Source organism: Cyprinodon variegatus, unplaced genomic scaffold (genome assembly GCF_000732505.1).
Source record: "Cyprinodon variegatus isolate N-32 unplaced genomic scaffold, C_variegatus-1.0 Scaffold361, whole genome shotgun sequence".
NCBI lineage: Eukaryota > Metazoa > Chordata > Actinopteri > Cyprinodontiformes > Cyprinodontidae > Cyprinodon > Cyprinodon variegatus.
In genome coordinates this window covers 148,584-166,198 of record NW_015150814.1, presented here as the reverse complement: position 1 = coordinate 166,198, position 17,615 = coordinate 148,584, and the positions used below count along the sequence as shown (strand labels likewise).

Sequence of the window (17,615 nt, the reverse complement as noted above, 5' to 3'; positions counted from 1 at the left end):
CCTGCTATAGACCCCTGCTTTAGGCCCCTGCTATAGACCCCTGCTAGACACCCCTGCTTTAGGCCCCTGCTATAGAGCCCTGCTAGACCCCTGCTATAGAACCCTGCTATAGAGCGTACTTTATTGGCAACAAGAGGAATCATTTTGTTTCCTTTCAAAGCAGTAAACCCCAGCTTGCATACTATTTTTTTTGTATGTGTAGCGTTGATCAATTTTAGAGGTAACTTTTCTGCAGTTAAGGCTTTCCTTTTATCTGCCTTTTTTTAAAATCTAGCCACAGATTCTCAATAAGGTTCAGGGTTGGACTTTGACTGGGCCAATCTAACAGGACTCGGTCTGTTATTGTTTGCAGCTTTTCTAGCAGCTTTCCTGCTTATTGAGACGCTAACAGCTTCCCTGTACAGGTGAGAAGTATACCAACAGCATGTTGATGCTGTTAGAAACGCTCTAGTCTTCTATAAAGACCAGCTTAATGGAGGGCACCACTATTAATCATCTTAGTCCAGTCAACAGGTTTTCCCTCCTGAGCTGAGAATGTCTGCAGCTCCTCCCATTTTAAGATGAACCTACATTTAGTTTTTTCAGATTAATACTTTGCTTACCAGGCTTGTCAAATTAGGTGGATAATAATGGGATTCTTTAGAGGTATCATATTAATCAGATTTATTTTTAATCTAAAATATTTGAAAATCCTTTTTATTTCCCCTTTATTTATGTAGTACTTGGATTATTCCATACATTCAAAACACATCAGGTTTGTGGTTGTAAGGTGTAAATAGATTTAAAAAGTTTAATATTTAGGTAAAACATGAGACCTCTGGGTTTTTTCAGACTTCACATTCCAGAAAACAATCTTTTCCTGGAATGTGAAGCGAGATGTCAGCCAAGGAGAAATGCTTTTAATGAGATGTGAGTGGTGTTTTTTTTTTTTTTTTTAAGAAATGGCCAAATAAAGATGGGATTACTTTAATGTGATTATAAATTGCATATTAAGAGTTGTTTAATGGAAGGAGTGATAATGGGAGAAATTAAAACGAAACAGAGGATCTGGTTTTCTAAGGCCTTAGCGAGACTTTCTGGGAAAGCAGTTCCATCAAAGGAGCCACCAAAAATAACTTTGAGCCTTTCCTTCTGAGAAACAAAACATGTACAGAAATGGATCCACCCCTTTGAGTCCTCCATCCATGATTATGATGTTCATCCACCCCAACGACCAGCATCTGCACTGGATTTCTCCCCCCGTCTGTCTGATTCCAGTCTGAAGGAAGAACACCCGCAGCGTTCTGAACTGTTCTGTTCGGAGGGATGACTCCGCAGTCTGTCGGCCATATTCCGCTTGGCATCCACTCCTTTTCGGACCGTCATTCCCATCATCAACACTCTTCCCAGATCAACAGAGGCAGCGGCGGTCACTCTTGGTCACCTCCTCCGACGAATGTACCACGTTGGGAACGAAGCCGCTCTTCACGCCCTCCCAGCCCTCCTGGATGGTGATGTCCCCGGACCGAACCAAGGCGAAGATCTCCCTGGTCAGCTCGGTGAAGGCGTGCTCCACGTTGATGGCGTCACGGGCAGAAGTCTCAATGTAGCGCATCCCGTAGGCCCCGGCAAGCTTCTCCGCTTCCTGCTGAGTCACCTGCAACGTCAGAAGGATTCTGGTCAACTTGTTTACTAGTTTTTCTTAAAGTACGCTGAGACTAATACACAAAATTATGCTTTCTCCCCTCTCGAGTCAATTGCAATTTTTAGTCCTGAAATGAGCACGCTCACCATTAACGGCCATGTTTCTCACCATAATCAGTGAGCATCATCTCCACTGACTGTTTCACCAGGATTTGAGATGGAAACACAATAGATTTGTCTGTTTATCATCAGAGGATGGAAGATTTAATCCTAAATAAACAGGCTAATAGAGCTCATGTTTTATTTAATGCTTTTGTTGCCATTGTTGGACACTTCTCACTATGACATTTACACTTCTTTTCTCCATATACATTTCAGTTAAAAAAACTTAATCATAACTGTTTTATTATGTTTTTTGTGTAAAAAAGTGCACATAATTGTGAATTTGATGGTCCATGTTTTCTTAATAAATATGAAGGGTGGCATTTGCAGTCAGACTTAATTACTCTTATTGATTTAAATAAAATCCAAATAAAATATTTACAAAAAAAATAAATAAATGACAGCAATGAAATCATGGTGAACACACTATACTCACTACAACGCATATTAATGGTTGCCATGCTGTGGGAATTGATGGGGAGGTAATTGATACTGAATAATTCATATTAAATACATTAAATTAATACCAATCTTTTATCTAGATTCTAATTCATTTAAACACATTTATATTCCGACCTAATGATACATTACAGTTAAACATTATCACTAATAATGTGCTATAAACAATACTTCTCACACTTCAAGATTAAGTTTCACTCTTTGTTGGTTTATAACACAAAATCCATGAAATATATAGAAAAATGTTTGTAGTATTACTGTCAATATTGTGAATTTCAAGGTTTATACGTTTGCAAGGCACTGCGTAAATAAAGTCATTTTTGATGAGTTTATTGCCTCTCTGCAAACTGGGAGTTTAAACAGCTCATCTCATCCTTCATTCCAGTCTGCACTGCTCTGAATATGAATGGAAACCTCATTTTTTATTTTTGGTAAGATTCTGCTGCATTTTTTTTCTCACCACATCCAAAAATCAGATTCAGATTGAATCCCACTGTTTTCCTTGTGCTCACCTGGCGCTGTGCCTCCAGGTCACACTTGTGGCCCACCAGCAGGAACACGATACTGTGCGGCTGGACGTGGCTGCGGGCCTCTTCCAGCCAGTCGTGGACGTTCTGGAAGGAGCGCCGGTTGGTGATGTCAAAGAGGAGGAGCCCGCCCACAGAGTTACGGTAGTAGGCTCTGGTAATAGACCTTCACAGGGCATTCAAGGAGAAATTAAACCTTTTATTAGTTAAAAAAGCAAGTCTTGACAATCAAGGTGGTAGTTTGCATACCATGTGTCAAGGTTAAAATGTTGAGGTGAAAAGATGAGCTATGAAGGACTGACACTGGTTTGTCTTGGACCAACATTCTCCTGGGTGAGAATACCATGATTCATTTGAGTCATGATGTTCATACTTATCTCAAAGAATAAAGTAGAACTTAAATACAGACATGCATTTTAAAACAGACAAATGTGTCTTTCTCTTTCTGATTCAGCTTTGCTGCCAAACAGGGTGCACACAAACATAACTTTACTTTAGGCTTCAAGAACTCACGCACACACAGGCATGATACATTTGGGGGATTCAAACAATAAATATAAACAATTAATAAATAAATTTCCATGTTCACGTTCTATTTATGCTAATTTTCTTATATAGTTTCACATTAGAGCAGCTTACAAATAGGGACCTGATATACAAGAATTCTAAACAACAGGTGCTAATTTGCCCTGTTGTGTTAAAATCTTTTATTGTTTGCACATAGTGGGCGTGTTGCAGGTGTGCAAATGTTAAGATGTGAAAATGGGTTCTTTTCTGCACCAATAAAATTAGCAAATTGTAAAAGTTACAGGCAGCTTAAAAGCATCTAAAAAGAAAGATTAGGTTCTTAGCCATGAAGCTGAAGGTAACGAGATAGAGAAATACATCTAAATGAAAATTACAGTAATATTATTTTAATGTATTTTATATCAGTAGCCTATCTTACCTTTCTAAGCACCATTCAAAATTACAATGAATAAATAAAATAACTTGAGTTAGATATAAAAAAATAAAATGCCATAAAACCTAACAAAGCTGTCTTTGTCTGACGACTGATGGTCCAAATATGTCTACATTTGCACAGAAACTCTGTTCATGATCTGTCATTGTACCAATGCCGTCTTTGTGGCAAAATGAGAGAAGTGTTAAAATACAGCCAAAAACTACAGCCTTATTTGAATCTTAGATTTGGAAAACCGCTTTAAAAAGTAGTTAAATGTTTCTCATAACCTCCACACATATATTTGTATGGGGCATTCATTACAATAAGATCTGCATATTGATAAGGGCACATATGCAAAGAACGGTTTGAACCTGCTGTCTGCTGAATTGCAAATGCAAAGCACTTCACACCTTTGGAGATCTGAACTGCACCTATAAACATGTTTAAAGATGTGCAAACCTTCTGAAGATCAGGCCTTTGGTCTGTAAGGCAGGTATTCTGTTCATTAAGGTTGGGTTAAGCTTGATGTACACACAATTCCCGCTAAAAAAAGAGCCACTTTTCACAATGTCTGCAGGTTCATTAACAGACCTGATGATCCTCTTTCTAGGCCTTATGCAGTTTGGGTATATTCTGTTTGGTAATAGAACTGACAGAACAGACCAAAGAATTAGCATTAGAGATGACCAGCAAATCCCATGGCAGGTACTTCTTTACACATTTCAGCAGTAAGTGCAGTCTCTACTGGTTCTGAATCATGCCCATACCTGAGGACCATCATGGATTCTGAGAAAGAGTGACTGCTAAAAACTGTATGTGTAGACACAGTGTTATTGGGGGTAGTTAGAGAAGACAGTGTGGGTGATGTCAGCCACAAATTAGTGTGTGCTGAGCTGGTTAAACTACATGTGGTTTTGATTGCACAGACTGAACAGCCAATCTGCTTCTTTGCTCAACCAAGACTCCTCACTGTCCTAAATAGGAGCAAAAACTGTAGGGTTATCTGCAAATGTCAGTGGTTTGGAAGATGGGTCTGCTGAGGTGTAGTAATTTAGAGAAAAGAGGAAGTGGGTAGAGAATACAGCCTTGGGGGATCCCGGCACTAATAGTTTTTGTATAGGATAAGATGCTGACCAGTAGTCTGCAACAAACCATTTGGGAAGGGCAGCACTGCATAGCACAGAGCTTTTAGAGTCTGGAACCTGCTGTTGTGCCATATGCCATGATCATACTTTTTGGACATTGGGAACAAGTGTCCATATTTCATCCTGATAGGATGACCAGAGGAGGAAAATGCAGCTTTGGTGAATAACAGCTGGGGGACTTCTGCAGCCCCCCCTTTTCCAGCCAAAGCAGTCACGTGGAAGCCACCAGAAGTGTGAAAAACCACTCCCCTCTGTAATGAAAAAGCAAAACCACAGAACACACAGGATTCTCTCTCTTTTTGCTCTCCTCTGCTCCAGCAGCCTCTTTTTGCTCACTTCTGCTCTTGCGCTCAAAGCTGGGGCCCACTGTGGCCCACAGTGGAGATGCGGGCCCCAGGGGAACCGGATCCCCAGAACCATCAAGGATAAGTCAGAACCCTTCAGAACCAAACTGCTGCAATCAGACCTTTTGCAACACATTTCTCTTGAGTTTCAGAACTTACAGAGCCAAACTGGATGAGAACAATGCCCTGGGGGTGAGACTGAGGGGACCCCTGCTGTGAGACTGAGGGAAAAGAATCCCTGACTGCAGAGCTGCAAATGGATGAAACTCAAGCTTTCCAAATGGACATGGAAATAGGTTTGCAGGTCTGGCATGATTAGGGACAGAACAAGCAATATGTCTTTTGATGATGCTAATCATATCGTGTGTTTACTGCTGAGTAAAGACAATGCTAATTGATGCTAAAGAATGGACTGCATGCTACGCTATGCTACAGGAATATGTGTTGAGCTGTTGCTAAAGCTTAGACAAGCTTTATTCACTAAGGATTTAAACACTGATGTAACATTAGTGTTGATGTGTTCCTCAAATGCTCTTTACATTTCCATTAGCAAGTATGACCAAGAGTCATTTAGTGGAATCCTGATGTCTATTCACTGCTAGCTATTTCAAAGTGGGTAAAGAATCATTTAACTAAAGGTTATTGGTTCTTGATTAAGCAAATAATTTAATAAAACATTATTTGGCCAAATAATGTTTTATTCACCTCATGGATTTGCATTGTGAATTGGTCTGAAAACATTCCAATTTCTTTAAAAATAGTGAAAAGATAATTTGATCATATCCCAAATTATTCCAGATAAACTTTGGTTTCAAACACAGAATCCATCTTAAACTCTAATATGTTTTTCAACAGTTTTCCCCTTCCTCTTTGTACATAGTAGTTAGTTTAGTTTAGTTGAGTTTTACTAGTCTTAGTTGAGAGTGTTAAACTGAAATATGTTTGACTTGGGGCTGAATTACCTTTAATAAACTCCTATATTTTGAACAGAAGTGGTGAATGTATTCCATGTATGTGCAGAAATAACTGTTTGACCATGATTAGTGCTTGAATCACTCTTTCATCTATTGTTCTAACACACAGTTAGTAGGACTGTGTGTCATAAACAGTATATAACAGCTGAAATAATATCTGGTTAAATAAGATATTTTACCACCCCTACAGGGGAGGGTAATAAACATCTTAAAGTATCAGAAACATAAATTCCCAGCGGGCTGGGAATATAAAAGAAAAGAAAATCACAACATTTATATGGCGTCCCTGATTGGTGGGCCTACAGTATCACAACACTGCAGAAATTATAATATTTTTTAAAAGAGCAATATTAAAGGAATTCTGATGGGAAAATATCATTACTACAAGACCAACTCCTTCATTTGCTAAAGCAACAACATCTACAACATGGTGCGGATACTCAAAGAAGGTGCACAGATACAGACTACAAAGGATATTAGTTTAGTCTGTGGGTACTTACTGACCTAATCTAGGATGGGTTTTGAATGAATAAGGATTTTTAAAAAGTTAAACAAGGCATGGTGTAAAAGAAAATATTGTTGAATACACCCTCCATCCCCACGCGCACTAGGAATGTAACAGATTCAACTTATTTATACAATAAATCAGAAAACCGCTGTTATTTGCTAACTGTCATGTTCTCAATGAACATGCTATCATCACGCTAGCAGTGTCTGTTTCTTCAGTTATTGTACATCAATATGGGTGTGTCTGTTTTCTATATAGACACAAACTGAAGAAAGTAAAGCAGTTTATCTTTAAAACTAAAACATGGCCGCCACTGCCAAGGCTCTAAGGAATGTGGCAGCCATATTGGATTTTAAGCTCCAAGTAGGCAACAATGAAATTGTTAAAAATTTTAACAAATGAAATTCTTTGGTGGGTCAGGTTAGCTATTTCATTGTATTTTACTAATTGGGAAGTCAGAAATACTAATGAGTTTATATAAAACAGTTAAAAAGAAATGCTAGCTTCACATGTTACACTGGGTTCAGTTAAGCTAGTTAGCTCATCATGCTGTATGCTTGTTTTATTGACAAATTTTTCCCATTTATTCTCTTTTTCTTTATTTTGGACTCACATAGGGTACACACATGTCAGGAAATAAGATATCCAGCCAGAGTCAGGAAAATTACAACAAAAAAATGTAAAGACAATTACAGCGACAAACCCCAAAGTGTGCCGTACAAAGCTTCATTTCTAACCTCGAGACAGTGTCTGTAAACCGGTAATATCTCAAGCACCAGTTTTTTTGTTTTTTGTTTGTTTATTCTCTGTGATTTCACAAACTGGTGAAGATTCGATCAAATCTGCTAACTAACTCTAAAGTAGCAGAGGAAAAACTTCATTCCTTGATCACTGCAGAGGAAATGTGTGGACAACTTTGATATTATTTAACCGGATTTCAGAGATTTAAAGACAAATTTAGCTCCTTTCAGGCTTTTTTTTTCATTATACTTAATAAAATACTCAATATATTAGGATTGACATTTATAGGCTTTACTCAGAGAGACGTGTTACATGAAAATCCTCAAAAAAGGAAGGGGGGAGGATTAGTCAGTGGAAAGGAAACCAAGAAAGAAGGGGTGGGTGGGAAAAAAAATCATCCAACCTGTCAAGTGAGTCACTTGATTTGACACACTCATGCTTTATTTATACAGGTATATTTATGGAAGCAAGGAAGGTGCAGATAAAACAAGGCTGACTAAAAGATCTGCCTCAGAGAGAAAAAAAACCACCAGAGCAAGATGGAAAGAGAGGCAAGCTCTGCAGCGCAAAAATATCAAAACATCGTCTTCAAATCTTTAAAAGAACTATAAATCATTATAAATCTGGATTTGTTTAAGCATTATGAGAGAACAGTGTCTTTAGAATTGCATTAGCAATAAAACAAATTAAAAAAAATTAAATTTTGATTGTAAATAAGTAATTTAAGTACACAAAATAGTTTGAATTTGTCAACCTGAAACCAAATAAACAATCAGCTTCTTACAATCGGCAGTTTAGCTGCGTATTATAAACATGTTTAGGAGAATATTGGTATTTTCTAACCATACTGGGCATACAGGTTCAAAAAAACAAGTCTGTGTGTTATGGTGATGGGGTACATTTAAAGAAAACTACATCTAATTTCGAGTAGAAGTTTAAAGACATCATGGAAAACTGGTCTCTATAACTATCTGCTCTCTAATGGGTGTTGACATGAAAACACAGGATGAAGGCAGGTGACAGCCACCTGCTTTTATCACCAAGATGAGCTCAATAATGTGTACGTACGACATAAGGCTTATTTCAGCCTCTCTAATATGCAATATCTATAGAGCAGAGCAATGCAGGATCTGATCTCTTCCTGCTGACAAACATCTGCATTAAAATCCATAACATCAAAAAAGGCCGACCAATAAATGATAAATGAATTAAAAAATAGACCTTTAATGTAAAAAGATAAATGCACAACACTTGTGAGAAAAGTAGTTATGGAGAAAATTACAAAATAACATTAAATACTGAAATAGAATTTAAAATGACAGTGTTTTTTAATGAGCTCAATATGTGTTTCATCAGCATAGTCTTTCAGATTATGATGTAGATTTTATTATGCTGATAATGTAAAAAGTGTATTTCTGAGAAACTTTTCACAAGCAGAAGAAAATGAACTCCAACCTGTAGGGAGATAAACTGAAGGTGAAGCTGAAAATGAACTGGTTTCAGCACTGCACTAAATAATAGCCGCTACAGGACGGACGAAGAGCAGCAGCTTAAAAAGCATTGCTGCAAAATCCACATTCACAACATGTTATATCTGAATATGGTCACAGAACATTCTGCCATTAAATGAATCTGTACTGAGTAATTATAAGAGATAAATCTATAAAGACTGGTATAACATAAAAAGTATATTTTATGTTTAAGGTTTTAAATGTATAATGTGATTATGGGGCTATATTTTATAAAGATTACAGTCCTGAAGCAAAAGAAGTGATTTAATAATCAATTATAGATGCTGAGATTATCCATAAACACCATGTCTGTAATTTATCAAGCCAACGTTAAATAATATCTCAATGCAGGGATGATTTTATGCTAAAGCTCCTTATGAGCAATGAATTTATCATTGTCAGTTGAAAAGGTCAATTAAGGATCTGTCCTTTGATGGATGTCTGTAAAAATAGCTGTTATGTGTTAAACCCATGCTTATGTGACGCAAAAGGCATGGTTGTTTCAGTTTCTAAATAAATCAGTATTAAATTGTTGACCTTGAGGTTCCTTTTTTTTCTGCGTATGGACGGTGTAATGTGCTGATTAAACCTGATTTTGCTGCTTTTCCCACAGTTCTTCCTTTTATTATTTTCGTTCTTCTGAGATTTGGATTTTTTTATGTCTGTGATCCTATGATAAAGGTCTAGTTTTTTTAAATGTTTTTACAGTTCGCAAAACAAAAATGGTTACTATCATAACGTTTTTTGAGTGAACTCCAAACATTTAGCACCTTTAAAAAATTATAACTTAAAAAATTAGTAGATTTCTACGGAAGAGGATTAGGGCCACTGAAAAAAAAAAGTTAACTGATTTCCTAATTTTATCTCAGTTCAATATGGGAAAAAGTCATAATTCTGACTTTAATCTCAGAAATGTGACTTTTTTCTCATATTATACTGAAATAAAATGTAAAAATTAAATAACTTTTTCTTTTTTTTTCAGTGGCCCTAATCCTCTTCCGTAGATATAAAACCTCAATTTTTAGGCCACATTATTAACCCTAAATGTTAAATATCACCGTCCTCCTAAACTAAAAAGGTGGGAAGAAGATGAGGTGTCGAAGAAGCAATCAGAAGGCTTATTCTAACTCCAAATTTGGAGAATTTATCACTTGAAAATTGCTGCTCAAGGACTCCAAACTGCTTAAACCTGGGCTTTTTCCAATCAGAAATCACCTAATTGTTCAAACAATTCAACATTTAAAAACAAAAGCTTGATTAAAATCTACTTCTACAAAGTATTGAAGCTCTTTTTTTGGTCTCTGGTTCCAGGTCTTCCTGGTCTTCCACCTGCAGACCCCTAAACGGAATATATTTATGTAGAAAATAAAAAGAAAATAAATAGTACAGTGAGTTTATGTTAAGCTCATATGGGTGATGATTACTCACATATTTTAAATATGTGATCATTGTTTAGCCTAAAGGTTTGCTGCATTAAGTATGCATTAATGCATTATTAGGGATTTCCCAAAGCAACCTTTTCATTTCCTTTAAGAGCTCCGATATTGCAGCTTTCAGTATTGACGGATACCAATATTAACCTGATACAATATAAACATGAATCCTATAAACTTTTATTCATTATTTTAGTAGTTTGGAATGTTATAAGCAACAGTAGAATAAAATAACTAAGAGATAACTAATAACCAATGGGTTTCATAAACCTATATATGAGTTGCAGTCTTTATATTCCTATATTTATTTTTTTGGTTGGTATTTGATCTATTTCCAATATCAGATCAGGACATTCCTACACATTAAATAACAAAACTTCAGGGCTGACCAAAATAGTATACCAGAGGTTTTAAAAACAATATTTTTTGCAAGCATACTATTTCATGTACATATATGGTTGCATATTCCATATGCTTATATTGACATATGCACAGAAAGTTGATTTATTTTGTGACATCAATAAAGTTACATTTATATTTCTATTCATGTGTCCATACATATGATATAAACCCCTTTCACAAGAAAGCATTTTAATTTGTTGTTGGTAAAAAAAAAAATCTATTCAACAGCAAAGATGACTTAAGTTACCATCCACTAATAGTTATACATATATATACTATTTATGCTTCTTTATTTATTTTTTGGTGAATTTCAGGGAAAATGTTACAACTCCACCTACAGGCCTGGAATGGGTACTGCAACATGTTATTTTCTGGGAACAGAAAGTGATTTCCAGAAGATGTAAAGTATTTATTAGAAGAGTTATATAAAGTGAAAACACCAACATTGTTTTAGAGTAGCGCTGCTTTTACGTCTTTGATCCTAAAAACCTAGAAGTTGGAGTTTACCTAAATATCATGTATATTTTTATGCATGATAGAAACTGCTGGGGGTAGAGCAGCAATACTAACTTCAGCTCAGGGGTGGGTTACCCTTTAACAACCATCTCTGATTCTTTTATAAAATCACTGTTTAAATAGCACTGAACCATTCAGCACTGTGAGAGAAAATCATTTTAAATCTCTATGAGCTTCTTTGTGTTATTGGAAAAATGCAGGATTGTTATCCTGCATCATTTTATTACAAATAAATACATCTAAATTCTGTCTTTGCTTGCAAATTACTAGGAATTTTATAGAAATAAAGTTTTAGACAACAATAAAAGCAAACTTATAAATAGAACCCATGCTGTTTAAGTGATATATAAACATGTTCAGGAGCTTAAAAACAGCAGGAGTTGCCATCAGCTGTTTCTCCTGCCATGCACCCTGTCATCTCCTCTCACCTGAAGCGCTCCTGACCCGCGGTGTCCCAGATCTGCAGCTTGATCCGCTTCCCGGGCTCGATCTCCACCAGCCGGGAGAAGAAATCCACGCCCACGGTGGGGTCGGACACCTGGGCGAAGCGACCCTCCGTGAACCGCCGGATGAGACACGACTTGCCCACCGTGGAGTCCCCGATGACGATGAGGCGGAACTGGTAGAGCCATATGGCCTCCATGGCTGCGTCGCTCCGCGCGCTGCTGAGGACTGCTGAGGGGGGAGCGCGCGGCGGGCGCGTGCGTCAGCGCGAGCTGGCGTGACAGACAGAGAGCATGTCCCCATTAGACCATTATCTGTTCACTGGGTTTGGTTTAAACACTGTTCTGAGAGACAGTTTCCATAAGAAGCTGTTTGTTTCTTTGTTGTTAAAAAAAAGCTTTGAAACATTAATAATATCTTTATCTTTCACTCTGTAGTCTATTATTACAACACCAGGGTCAAATGTTTAGGGCATTGTGCTTGGAATCCATGGGACCCCCTGGGTCCCTGAGCAAGACCCTTAAGCCCACACTGCTCCCCGGGCGCCGCACAATGGCAGCTCACTGCTCCCCATGGAGATAGGTTAAATGCAGAGGTGAATATCTCCAGTGTGAGATTAATAAAGTTCAATTATTTTATCATTTTTATTTAAAACTACAATTTAAAGCAGAGGTGGTTCTAGTCATATCAGGGCCCTGGGCAAAGCACAGATTTGGGCCCCTCCTAGGGTTGCCAACCGTCCCTTGAAAAACAGAATCATTCCATATTTAAAAATAAAAGTACCTGTCGCGTATTTAGTGGAAAAGGTACGCGCTTTGTCCCGTATTACTGTGAGAGTAAAAAAATAGTCAGTAAAAAACTAATGGAAAATGAAGAACAAGGGCACATTAGATACAAAACTTACGGTAAACTTGTTCCCAGGCCCTGTCCTGCGTTGTGACCAATGACCTGACAACATATATGTAAAGACCCAGAATACCCTCATCCCATTGGTCGAGCCAAGTGTCGCTCACGGAGAAGATAGCGTGAGACAACAAAACAATATGGGGGACGAACGGAGTAATTTAAATTCTGATGCTTTGAGGGTGGTGCACCTTTGCATAGCAATGCTCCTCCTCCGGCAAAAAAATGAAAAAAAGACGCAGAAATATAGGGAGGAATGCAAAAAAAAGTCTGCGACAATGAATATAAAGCAGACTGCAAATATATATCTAATTCAATGCAGATTTGAGTCAAATAGTTAAAGAAAACATTTCACACACAAAGGGGGCCTAAAAAATCCCCACGCCATAATGGGTAAAGGTAATCGGGTCAGCTGGCACGCACATGAGGTGTCCCTTTTTTTTTCAGGGAGTTGGCAACCCACAGTGGAGATACTGGTCCAACCGCTTCCATTAGGTGCTTTTTCAAACATGTGGGCAGAGTACGGTTCTGGTATGGGGGTAAGCTGCCCTTACAAAAAAAAAACAACCTTTAGAAGGTCAGATAGTTACATGTAGCTGTGATCTTCATTAATCTGCATTCATCTTTTCTAATTGTCCTCAAACTATGTCAAAAGGTTGTGACGCCCTGGGCAAAGAGTCATATCAAATCTTTAACACAAATAAAAATGATTAGACAACTTTAACATTGAATTGTCCCACTTTTATTCTGGCTTTTATGGCTGTAATTTACCCTGATACCATTAGTGTGCAAAGTCTGGCTGCGCTTTAAAAAGCATAAAGGCCAAAGTTTAATTTTCAACTCTTTTATTTCCTATATATAATAATCTTTTGGCTAATTTACCCTGTTTTATTAAGGGGTTGGTTGCATATTTTATCATACAGTGGGAGGGGGGGATAGAAACTGTTATATGCTTTTTACCAGATGACCTCTCAGCTCATACTATCTTAGTGATTCTGCACACTGACATTCATCTTCAAACTGTGTTTTTTTTAATATTTTGAACATCTCTTAGTATAGCATGTTTGTAATTAAGTATTCAGCAATAATAATCCTATCAATAGCTTCATATCCTCATTATAACTGAGTATTTTTACCCCTCCTCAGCAAGTCAGTTAGGTCAAAATGTCAAGAATAAAGATAAAATGTTTATAATAAAGGTGAGATGTCAAGAATAAAGTTGAAATATAGTGTTGAGGATAAAATCAAACTGTAATAAAGGAAGTTGATAACAGTTTCCCTAATAAAGTGGATATTAATCTCATTGGATTTAAATAACGGGAGCTCGACTGCGTGCTGTCTGTAAGCGAACATCCTATGAAAGTGAGCTTTTTATTTATAGTTCCACTTTATTCTCCACGCTGTGTTTTTAATCTATTCTTAACATTTAAACTTAAAGAGAAAGCTTGTATAAAAATTCCTTCTACCTGTTTTTTTTTTCTTCCTGGCTGTAGCAATAACACTACATTGTACTTCATTGCTTCTGAGTCCCAACTACAATAAAACAGGATTGGTAGAAATCCACTTTTTTTTCTTACATTTTTGGGCTCATGGGGCTGTTCAAAAGCACATTGTTTTATACATTTGTGTTTATTCTGACTTAGATAACTGTAGTTTCAACCAAAAATCTTTAACAGACAGTTTGAAATTCATAAAACTTTATCATGTTTGGTAAACAAAAACAAAACAAACATTTTAGATGGTTTTTGGTTTGCAATCCTGTTGGTTTTAAAGCCAAACTACATAAAGTTCTTTAATAAAAATATGGAAACTGTGAAAGTTACACAGAGAAAAAAAGATTTTTACCTTTTTGAAAAAACATCTTTCTGAATAATCACTATATCTGGATGTATTTTGAAACCCATGACTGAGAAACGTCTGTTTCTTTTCCACAATGCACTCACTCCTCTTGTGTGCTATATACATTTACAGTATATTTATGTATCACTGCTGTTTCAAATGAAATTTTTTTGCAGTTAATCCAGGAATGCATGGTAAAAGAAGTAAAGGAGAGCATGAATTGGTTCTCTGTATTTCTGTAAACATCCTTCTGTGACTATCAGGCACATCTCTGCAGCCTAGCAGAGATAACAAATAAAAGATTTAGCCCTTGAAAGTAGAATGTATACATTTATGAGAAAAGTCAAAGAGAATTTATAGATTAGATTTCAGCAGTGGAAATTTTATAGCCTTCAGAATCTATTCTTCTTCTTATCACTTTAAAAAAGGCCACACTGCTTTTCTGCTCTCTTTACTTTAGGGAGCCTTGATGCTGTTTGTACAAATCATCTGCAGCCGCTGGGACTAGACTGCAGATAAAACTCACAGTAGTCACTAAATGCAACCACAGTACTCCTTTTATACTGATAAACTGATTGATTGGTTCATTGGGTGGCCCCCTGCCCACCAGCTCTAGGGCCCTATCATGTAAAGTTTTCAATGGGATCTCATTACAAAAACGAAGTAAAAGAAAATCCCATCAATGACTTCAATTTAAGATTAAATAAATAGCTGCTATCTGGTGAATTTGGATGTGTTGGATCTGAATGTGAGACCATCCTAAGCTAGAGCTGATCTGGACTAAAGCTTTTCTACCCCTTTATCTACTTAGATAAAGCAGAAACAGAAGGAGAGCGTCTGAAATCCACAAAAACAAAAATCGGTTGTGTTTTCACTTTTGAAATCAGGAAGCTACGGTGGCCCCAAAGGGAAAAATAAGAGATGCATTTGTGGTTTAGTTTTTGGAGTTCCAATAATTAAGTCCTGTTAAGGGTTAAGACATTTCCAAGAAAACTGCTGACATATTTTTTCTTGTGTTCCTCTTTTTGCCACTGATTGATCAGGAATCTGGATCAGATGTTGTGGGTCCATAACTGCAGACTTTCACCTTATTGTGAGCTGTTGACAAACTGAACTTTGAGCCAATGAGCTGCTTTAGAAAAAGAAAATGGTAGACTCAGCACCTGTAGTACGAACTCTGGAATACAAAGAGAAACTAAAATACAAGTGGGGAAATTCTTTATTTTTATTTAATTGTATTTTTACTGAGCTTTTTTGCACTGGTTTTTACAAGAAAGGTATTTTTTAACAGAAAAAGATCAAATAACCAAACTTCTAGAAATATTAAAAGATCTGCCGGTCTATTTTCTTTTCACTAAGATACTGTCTGTCTCTCTTTGAAGTCAGCTGGATTATTAAACACAGGTAGAATCTGTTTATGTTTGAAGGCAGTTGCTTGAGTTAGATGTGTTTAATGACTTTTATTAGTCTAGAAAGAAAAAAATAAATAACTGATCTCTTCTTTACAGTTCTGCAATTTATGCAAAGTGCTGTTACTGAAAATTAGTTGAAGCTTCTGCAAATTTTGGGGGGGAAAAAAATCAAAAAGGGATGTAAATACTTTTGCACGGTCCTGCATCTGTTCTTTCCAGTGAATTCATGGGATAAAAATATTAACAAGCAGGATTGTTTATAATGAAATCAAGCAGTATCCCTCTCAGAGGGTCGTTTAAAGCTACATGGATTCACCTCTACACATATTTTAGCTCCTTTTTTTAAGCTTATTAAATGGTCTGATGCAACCCATCAGACCATTTCTGTGAAGCCTCCCATCAGCCCTGGTCTCCAGTGGAGTCAGGTTGCACAGCTTAGTCAGTATGCAAACATTAGCAGATGAATCCCTGGTGAATATGAGCGCCTAAGGAGCTGCTTCTCCTGATAGGCCATGTAGAGCTCCATCCTTTCTCATGGAATAAAGACCTGAACAGGCTATTCTAACTAGTAGAATTATTTCAAAGTGTGCAAATTACTTTATTTCCATATTTATCAAGTTATTTAATGCACATTATTTTGGTGCAGTTACATCTTCGAACGTCATATATACTATTAAAGAGCGCATTTTATGATCAGTAGAAGCCAATAACAGAGACGCATTGTACTTGCAGGATGAAATGTGTCCCCTTTAGGCCGGAGTTTCTGCTCCTCCTCCCCTGGTTGTTCAGATCCAGGCCGATGAGAGCCCCATGGCACCGACGGGTCTGACTGGATCGATGCTCAGTAAAGAGGCCGGCTGGTTCGGCTACAGCAGGCCCCTGGAGCCCGGATCTGGCGCTTTCTCACGGTCAGGCCCCGCTGGACAGCCCGGAGCGCAGCGCATCCACAGCAGGTGCAGCTTCCTTTCCTTTACGCGCAGGACCAGACGGAGCCCCAGGTCTCAGTTTGCTGAGGGAGGGGGCAGGCTGTCAGGATGAGGAGGAGGAGGGGGGTCCAGTCTGTGTTTGCTGATTGTTTGGAGCTGATGAAATGGCAGCAGAGAGCAGCAGGGGCAGCATCATACAGCCTGACTCATCCCGCATCAGTACCACTACCGTAAAGATGAGCATAGGGACGCAACGAGAGCCGCGCGCCGACCACGAGGCGCAGAAAACTTTCTTTCTTTTACCAGAAGACATCCTAAAGCATCAATCCAACTAGGCCTGGTAATGCAGGAATTATAAATTCCTACAATTATTTCATTTACAAACACATCTGCCTAAAATTATAAAGAACCATTTAGAAAAAAAATGTTGCAAAATGACTAAATTATTTACAACTGAACATGTGAGTGAGATATCGTTATTTTTCGCGACGTTTTACATAAATAGAACTATTTATTTAATTATTTTATAAACATTTCCGCTGTACTTAATATCTAACCTGCACCTTTATTAAGGTCTTTACGGTGTCACGTCAGTGCGCAGACACGGAAACGGTCAGCTAGGGCGTTATGGTGTCTGGGAATTGTAGTTCCTTTTAATCCCAAACCAGGCTCTATAAAAAACCCCTTTGTTCCTCTGCTTCCTTGTTGCCAAGAGCGTTAAATGAGTTTTATTTCTTTTTTTGGTCCTGTTGTGACGTACACAAACATTTCAAACGTTTATTCAACTGTTTATTTCAGAAAAG

The 17,615-nt window shown here is 37.5% G+C and overlaps 1 protein-coding gene across 2 annotated transcripts; it reads right to left on the bottom strand.

The window, feature by feature from the left end:
* Positions 1 to 929: 929 nt before the first annotated feature.
* On the bottom strand, positions 930 to 17,006 carry LOC107091979 (ras-related protein Rab-39B). 2 transcript variants are annotated; one of them, XM_015386243.1, is made up of 4 exons: positions 16,613 to 17,006; positions 11,717 to 12,004; positions 2,757 to 2,937; positions 930 to 1,636 (listed from the first exon to the last, which is right to left on the bottom strand). In XM_015386243.1, exons 2-4 carry the CDS (start codon positions 11,929 to 11,931, stop codon positions 1,391 to 1,393), a joined length of 642 nt encoding a protein of 213 aa, XP_015241729.1. In that variant the 5' UTR covers positions 11,932 to 12,004; positions 16,613 to 17,006; the 3' UTR covers positions 930 to 1,390. The 2 variants fall into 2 exon arrangements, with proteins under 2 accessions (XP_015241729.1, XP_015241728.1); XM_015386242.1 differs by having other exon boundaries at positions 16,617 to 17,005.
* Positions 17,007 to 17,615: the final 609 nt, after the last annotated feature.

Excerpts from the sequence above, each read along its gene's own strand:
- LOC107091979 (XM_015386243.1), bottom strand. The coding sequence starts at position 11,931 with ATGGAGGCCATATGGCTCTACCAGTTCCGCCTCATCGTCATCGGGGAC. Across the intron at positions 2,938-11,716 it reads GCGGGTCAGGAGCGCTTCAG|GTCTATTACCAGAGCCTACT; the intron begins GTGAGAGGAGAT and ends TGCCCTGTGAAG. Across the intron at positions 1,637-2,756 it reads ACCTGGAGGCACAGCGCCAG|GTGACTCAGCAGGAAGCGGA; the intron begins GTGAGCACAAGG and ends CTGACGTTGCAG.